This window comes from Crassostrea angulata, chromosome 8, assembly GCF_025612915.1.
Source record: "Crassostrea angulata isolate pt1a10 chromosome 8, ASM2561291v2, whole genome shotgun sequence".
NCBI lineage: Eukaryota > Metazoa > Mollusca > Bivalvia > Ostreida > Ostreidae > Magallana > Magallana angulata.
Window position 1 is genome coordinate 57,953,886 of NC_069118.1, and position 8,980 is coordinate 57,962,865.

Here is an 8,980-nt window from a genome sequence, read left to right on the forward strand (position 1 = left end):
AGTCAGTATGTAATCCAAGAATGTATTTGCTGACAAGGTCGTTGCATTAACCATAGAACTTACAAAGCGATGACTTCAATAGAGACTGTTGATAGACCTTTTTTATCAACTTGTTTGTCAGTAGTATGCTTCCCCTCAGAAACTGTTCATACGTAAAGCATAATTACAAAAAGGGCCTGCTAACAGTTGGGCGTTATTGGTACCAATGGGAATTCAAACAGATAGTTTGAAGATCTGATTTCCAAATTTACATATATGTTCTCTATCAGAAACACAAACATCTTTTTAGTGACAACTTCAAAGAATTTGTGTACAAAATCCAAATCGTGTTTAACAAAATAGTTTTGCAAATGACCGATGACAAGATAAGTAATTCTACGTGATCCGTTTCATAAAAAGATTATTAACATCAAAACTTAAGACATTTTTGAAACTTTATACACCCCACAAGATATATTAAAGTCTAGTCTTTTTGACAGCAGTAGTGGTAAATTTCATTGAAAGAACATCCCTCAATGCTGTCAAAAAAGGCTGAAATTTAATATATCTTGGGGAAGTATAAAGTGTCAAAAATGTCGTAAGTTTTGATGCTAATCATTTTTGTAACATATTTGGATTTCGTTGCACAGTACTCTTAAAATTTCCTTTACTGCTGTTAAAATTTTGGTAAGAGTAAAAGATGAGGCTACGTAGAGTGTTTACTAGAACCCGCTGTGTACCATTGTTTAAAAAAACGGAAATAAGAAGCCATTGATATTTGATTTTGCCTCAATATTGCTCTCTTAAACATGTTCAAGTCTTCAAAAAATACTCTTTGCGTCCTATGTATTAGAAAGGTCTATGAATAAAGCCGTAGACTTTCCCAGAAACATTGAAAGTTAACCAGTGTTTTTAACATTTTAAAGCGTAAATTTTAACAGGCTGGAGTTTGAAACATCCATTACCACACAGTTACTTCACTTTGTAACATTTGAACATCATTTCTGGAAATGAAAGGTTAGAATTGCGTCATCGCATTTTCATCAATAAAACGCTCCTTTTCACAATCGTTTACATTAGTCACGATTTCAGGTTGGAACAAGTTAAACACGATGCAGAACTTTGTACCATTGCTAGCGTTAGCCAATCTGATGTTTGTAGTGTACGGGTGTGAGCCGTATATTACAAGTGACCAAACTGTGTACTGCGAAGCTCCTTTAGGTAAGTGTTTTATTGTTTTATTGTATTGTTCATCGATTAATTTGAGTTATGTCTTAACAAAATGAAGCCTGAAAAAACGCCAACAAACTACAAACAATAGATGTGAACATTAACTGTTAAATAGGTCTAAACACATTGCCAAATGTAATTGCTAAATAGGAAGATATAATGGCCATACAAATGGAAATATTATCAATGAATGCAATTAAAAACGCTAAATAAACTAAAACAGTCAATTTACATGAACTATTAGTTAGCAAATAAACGTGTGTCATATTAAGTAACTTTTACTTAATATATGAAGATATAACATTTCAAAGTAAGATCTAAGATGTTGACACATAAATGATAATTTTCCGTTTTTATTCACAAAGACAAACTTCATAGATAAAAAAAATGAAAATTAAAGACGTAATTTGCTTATTTAATATTTTGTTTTTATTACAATCCCCAGAAAGGCCAAAACTAGTAAAAACATAAAAACTATTACTTTATCATTAAAACACATGTTCACAAAAGTTACTTAATAAGAAACATTTTAATAATTATAAGTATATTGATTTTAAATTTTTATTGCTCAGCATTAATATATATAACAATGCTTTTGTTAAATATAAAATGAATCGAAAGTTACAATTCATCAGTGATTATGTCATCGCTACACTCAAAAGTTGTATCAAGGTTTATTTTGAATATCACCTGATAACAAAATAAATAATGCAAAAACAAAATTCGGACCTAAAATGTAATTCAAAAAGTCCAAATTGTTACCTTAATGTAAATCAAAATTTATAGTTTTCTTGAATTCTTTCAAATATGAAAATCAGTCTCCAACATAAATGTCTGCGTAATTAGATTATGTTATCTACTTATTCTTATTATTGACAGTATTCGTTGGAGTTGTAAACTGTGCCAAAATAGAAGACAGAGACGCAACATTCCGCGTTAAAATTACTTCTAATATCAAAGTAAGTTTCATCGTTCTCTTCCTATAACGTGTAATTTATCTATCTATCTATCTATCTATCTATCTATCTATCTATCTATCTATCTATCTATCTATCTATCTATCTATCTATCTATCTATCTATCTATCTATTTATCTATCTTTCTATCTATTTCTATCTATTTATCCATCCATCCGTCCATTCATTCATCCACCCATCCATCTTTCTATCTATCTTGTCTTTCTTGTCAGGGACAGGTTGGCTATATAGGTAAAACAGTAACGGTCATTGGATATGGAAGAGGCCATTCCTGTGGACCTACCGTACTGGACGTCAACCGGAAATACATATTTACCAGCAAGTTCTTTTTATTTCTATAATAAATGACTATTTACATTTTTTTCTATTAAATTTATAGACAACCTCTTCATACATTTAAAGGACATTGCCACAATTTGAGATCAAACTTGATTCTGTTTTTGCTTTTTTTGGTTTGAATTATTTACTTTTGCATTTTAAATGATTGACTACAAGTCAAATTACAGGCGGGATGCAAAGATAAGAAATGATTGTTATGTAAATAAAACTGGAGTATTTTATTTGCTTACAAATAATGCAAATAACAAATAATCATTTCTTTAACAAATTAGACAAACACGATCATTTGATCCAGTATATCAAGTAATTATATTTTATACGAAACAAAACCACAACGTTCATTAAATACCTAACCAATACCATATGTGTGTAAAAAATAACAATACCAGAAATCTTTTTTTTTACATAACAAGGTGTTTCTAACTTTGTATTGTGTTTGTAACTCAAACTTCTCAATTCTCAATAATCATTTTAAAACCCCAATTTTCCATAAAAGATTTCAACAATAGGAAAAATGAAATTTGAAAAGTTTAAGCGGGATTCATGTCCAGGCCTTCTTAAAAAAATAAAACAAAAAGAATTCTAACTAACTTCGAAACAGAAAAAATGGGAAATAAATATACAAAGAACGCTAAATTGCCCATGGATTAGACCAAAATTTATTTTTCTTTCTTATTTTTCAGTTAGTCGTTACAGTTCGCCCAACAGACTTGAGATATATGAATATTTTGAAGCAACGCTAGAAAATCTGAACAGATTTAGTAAATTTGACTGCTCCTGCAAGGTGATAAAAAAGTTTTATCATTTAATTCAAAAACACAGGAAATGCATGGAAGCCATAGGATGTTTAACATTTATAACAATTGTCGAACCCTTTTCAGGTCGAAGTTGATCTTCCGTATCAGCCACTTTACGGAGAACCTGCTCCCATTGGTGACAAATGCCTGATCACTGAGCGTGAATTCGACTGTCATTTTTACGAGGGCTACTGTGCCCGACAACCATCTAACGTGAACAGCTATAGACAGAGGTCACCTTGTCAATGGTTTGCTCCTAACACACCATGTCTTTAAAGAACTTGTCAACACTTGAACATCAAAGTTCTACGAAAAGTAAACAATAATAACTTAACAAATAAGATCTTTGAGTTATATCTAGTCGCAATCTCATGTTTTACCATAAAAATTCAAAATTGTTAATAGGAAGGAATGCGGGAAATTCCGTTCTGTTTCAATCAACAAATACGTTTTCTTTATGTCTATGTTGTTTACATGCATCAGATACTGTAATACAAAGTAGTGAAATTACTACGGATTCTAGGTTATTCAGAAATAAAACATTCTCATTATCCTTGATACTTTATTTTTAATTCAATTATTAATCACTATCATAACGAAAAAAAAACGCCACCAAGTATTAACACGGTAAACATTAAAATTTGACCTTTCAACTTACCATTTCAGTAATGCGTGTGTACTGATATAATTTTAATGATTCAAAATGCCAGAACACGTTTCAAAGAAGTTTCCAGACGGGGATATAGAACGTCTTTCTGATATTTTAGACCATATTACTATTATAGGGAAAAAATTATACACCACGGTATACCCTTTGATTAAAATGTTCATGCAATAGAATAATTTTTGTTGAATTAATTCTATATTGTTTAACTTGTAAATAAATCCATTTTGAAATAGTTTCATATAGTACAGACCAGAAGTTTTCATAGTTAAGTATATATATCGTCAAAGTTTTCGGAGGTGGGTGATATGGATTTGGAAAACCACAGTGTGGTGATTTGGAAAATCCGATTGCACTTTGTAAAATTAACAGCATCAAGATGTTTTCTTAAAGGTCGCCTAGTTGTAAAACTACAAAATAAGGATTAAAAAATAGTGCTAGATATTACCTCAATTTTTAATTACCTACTTTTGAAAGTTGATATACTGCTTTATATATGTACATAGATAAATCAACATTCAAAGAAAGCAATATTCGACTAAATTCAAGTTTCTTTCGAAGACTAATATAATCGACGAACTTATACTAAAATGACCATTGCGTCTCGAATATGCAAGCTAATGAATAACTGTCATAAAAAGATCCCTTGATTTTTATTAATTGTCAATTACATCAACTTTAAATATAATGTCAAGCAGTGTTTTGAACTTATATAACAATGACAACATTATTTTCTTTTTTTTAAATTCATGTCAACAAACTACAAATAGTTTCTGATTGATGAAAAAGCGAAAAGAAAATATAACGATAATTGATGAAATATAATACAAAACAATTATTACCAAGAAAAACACCGACGCGACTTGTAAGAGTTGTGTTTCTTTATAAATGAAAAGCATTATCTTTATAATTATAAACATGTAAGTAAATTATTTTAAATTCTTCATGGTAATTAAAAAGTGAAGTAAGGTCATCAATAATAGCAATTTTGTACACACGAATATTACAAGAACTGTTATACTAGCAATCAGTAATACAGATAAAAAAAATAGGGATTGTGAATACGAGTGTGCGTTACTAAAACGCAATATGGAAAAGATTTTAATGTTTAAATATTTATTGCTTCATCGTATTGTATTTTTACGTACATTGAATGATACTCATGCACTGTGCCTACTGTTTACCTAAATATATTTAATATTATTACAAGGCTATATTTATTCATTGTAAATAAATACTTTTCAATACTAAAACAAGAAACAAGAAAAAAAATCCTTTTTTTTTTTTTTTTTTTTTTTATAAAAATCGTTTGAAATATTAGACATTTTTCTTCCAAGTCAATAGAGTATAAGTAGGGTTTACATATTCAGGACGTTGTAGAAAGAAATTAAGTGAGTTTATTTCTTTATTATTTTCGCTTTCCAAGTGCAACAGATATTACTTTGAAGCTATAAAGATAAACAGAAGACAATGAGCATGACATTAAAGTTATAGATGTTCGTCTATGTGTGTAAAAAATTGTATTTTATTTTATTTGGTGTTTGGCGGTTTTTTTTTATCGAATTTCATTTGTCAGTTTAATTTAAAACTGTAATACGCTTCTCACATGATACCAAATTTGAAAAACAGATGGTGTGAAATTTAATTTGAAATTGCTACCAATGGGACTATGCTTAACACACATAATGAAAAAAGCTACATACATTTCATAAAATTGTGGTTAAAAATATAACCCGTTTTAGCCTGTTATAATTTTACCTATTAATAACACGTACAAGATATCATCTTTTTGGTCGCTAAAGAAAATCAAAGTACTGAAGAACTGACGGGAGTTGATTTTGTCGATGTTTATTTATTTTAAAATCAATGATATGTTATTTTGCATGACAAGTACATGTATACGTAGTTTCTAATTTGAATTACGCATATTTTTATAATACGAATTTTTGAACTTTTTCGACTAAAATGTCGAGAAACCTCCATATGAATCATGTTAAATAATATTTAAAGATAAAATTAATTAAATCAAACTATGTATCAGTGGTAGAAATATTTCTCGAAAATTGTATGGATCCAAGCAATTATTTTTAATTATATTGAACTCTAGTCTCGTTCAACCAAACGCTCGGCAGAGACCGTAAATCTCCGACAAGGGTTTACGGAGACAGCCGAGCGTCGAGTTGAACGAGACTATATTGAACTCTGGCGTAGGAATACACACGACTACAAAAAATATTTAAATTGTTCGTACCATTTAAAATCTGACTATTTTTAAGGTATTTGTAAATAAGTTTCCTTGAAAAACAATGCTTTAGCATACATTACATCGAATTCATCAATTATTTTGAAGAACTAAGTCTTGTCAGGAGCAATGATTTGTGCTGAGGTCCAAACACTGTTTCACTTTTGGTTTGTCCGCGTGACTGCATAGGAGAGTTGATTAAAAATCAACTCCCAAAAATCATTTCTTCTATAAAACAAATGCGTAAGTAGGAGTTCGTCTTAAATGAATTATCATTTTAATGTCATATTCTTGATAACACATGTATCAAACAGTTAAAGTAAATAACTTTCTATTCATTTATGTAATTCGTTCTATACGTACGCCAGAATCTAAATAAAAAAAACATTATATGATATGAGTCGAATATGACCCCCATACTTCGCCATTTTTAAAAGTTTTTATGTACATTAAATCGTTTTGTGTATTTTTAGACTATTTGATATAATAAATGTATTTTACATTTTATTTGATTCATCTGACTCACTGGCAGCATACGACGTTAGACAAGACGCTCTTTTGTAATTCAAAGTCAGTCAAAAATTGACATGTTTCTTATATGAATTTTGAATTGAAAATATAGAACAACTTTGAACAAGAAAAAGGATTTTGACGGAGAAATTAAAAGTTTTAATAGATACACCTTTCATAATATATTTTGTTTGTTTTAGCAAGCGCTCAGTGTTTTCTGAATGAAATCTGACTAACATAAGTCGAAATATGCTAAAAATGCAAAAATGGCAGGAAAAGGTTAACTTTTTGATGTAATTTCTAAAACTTGTACGCATTTAAATCACAAATGAAAATCATGAAAAAGACTTTAAAAGTATATATTTACAAAAAAGGCAAAGGTGTACAGTAAATTGATGTTCATCTTAAGTGGGCATTTATATAGTCCTTTAATATAAATTTTATTATCCAAAAAGAACCAATTAAAATATGTCGTAAACAATATGCTTAAAATAGCATCTAGAACAATACATTTTTGTTAAAATCCATACCAATGTATTGGAAACAAACATGTTTGTATGAAAAAAATATTAAGTTTTTTTTCATATCTGTAAACACATAAAAACATAACGTTAAGCATTAAATGTTTACTTTGGCACTCTTTTGATAAGATATTTTATTGTAAATGTTTGAACCAAATGGAATACCTTGTGGAAGGGTAGTATGATTGGTGTGGCTGAAAAAATGACACAGGTGTACTTCGTTGGCGCAGGTTTTATACTTAGATAAAAATATGATTGTGATCAGATGACAGAATTGCTCTGTAGAACGAGATCTGAAGTGAGAGATTTTGTTGATGTGAGCCATGTACAAGTGAACACCGCTACAATGAACAAGTGAAGCTGGTAACGATAAAACTAGTGAAACTGCGCAAAAAATTAAAGTCTTCTGTTAAAGGTACAGTTTCTAACCTATCACCGACTGCATCATATTGGATAATCAGTAAAGATCGAAAACACTGTCCAGTTTTTGTTTCCAACCAAGTTTTATATTTTTAAAAAGCGCAATATTTTTAGAACTAGATTGTGACAAAATACATTTGGTGGCTACATTCAATCGACCTCGAAAGAAAAGGACAGTCAGAACCCAACACAGTAGAATAAAAGATTTAAATTATCTAAAATACATGTCAACAAATTTCATTCAATACAGAATGATAGTAATTTCAGTTAAATGTTTTGTATTCTCACACAAAATCACTAATTATCCGCCAAAAATGATACAAAATATTAAACAATAAAAATAAATTTATGAATTAATTTGCATTTGCATTACATGATCAGGCATTTTCTGTCGAAGGTTTTTTTTTAAAATCAATAATGAAAAATTACTATCGCTATGTTAAGCAGATAGGATTTTTTGCCGACGTGTTTAACAACATCTCGAAAGAAAACAACTGGTTATGGCAAGTAACTTGAGCAAATTTATCAATTTATTTCCATTCCAATGATCCTAGATCAAAGGCAAAGACATGTTATCTGGGTTAAGTCCTCTGTAGCTGGTAGCACTTTTCATAAAAACATTTAGACTTTGCATGTTAGTTTGAATTTAAGTTTTCATAGGAAAAATTATAAGCGATTTTCACGAATGCATTTGTAATTTATTTGACTTAGTTTTCACTTAAGTGAAACCCCTTTCCTAGCAACGATCACAATACTTTTAAAAAGTATAAAAACATGCATCAAAAATCCCAAATTCTCATATTCAAAGTAATAATGTGATAAATTCAACGTGTCAAGCACAGTTCGAGTTGAGTCTGAGTAAGGGAATTGTTACAAAAATGTGTATCGTTAGACTTTTGCAGAATTAATTCTATTCGTGTGTTTTAGGTAATAACTATATTTGTGCAAAATAATTGTTTAGAGAGGTTCAATTTAGGTGTTCGTGTTCTATTCTATACATCATATGACATTTCGCAGTTTAAAAGTACAGTTTACAATAGAGGGTAATGGCTATTGAAAAACAACAACACATTGTATAAGCAAATTTCTCGTAAAAAAAAACTGAACACAATTTCAAGTTGTCATTTACAATAGAATTAAATCATCAGGTTTATTTTGTAACAGAGGCTACATGCGCTTTTATTGGGGGGGGGGGGGGGTTAAAATGACGTTTTTAGAGCATTATTTAGATATGCTTTGATGTCATTTATTGCACTGATTGAAGTTAGTTTTACACATGATAACTATCATTTGCACTATGT

General features: G+C 29.6%; 1 protein-coding gene across 1 annotated transcript; it reads left to right on the top strand.

The window, feature by feature from the left end:
- Positions 1 to 679: 679 nt before the first annotated feature.
- On the top strand, positions 680 to 3,789 carry LOC128161138 (uncharacterized). Its single transcript, XM_052824373.1, has 6 exons — positions 680 to 689; positions 1,060 to 1,200; positions 2,089 to 2,168; positions 2,399 to 2,504; positions 3,209 to 3,309; positions 3,407 to 3,789. Exons 1-6 carry the CDS (start codon positions 680 to 682, stop codon positions 3,596 to 3,598), a joined length of 630 nt encoding a protein of 209 aa, XP_052680333.1. The 3' UTR covers positions 3,599 to 3,789.
- Positions 3,790 to 8,980: the final 5,191 nt, after the last annotated feature.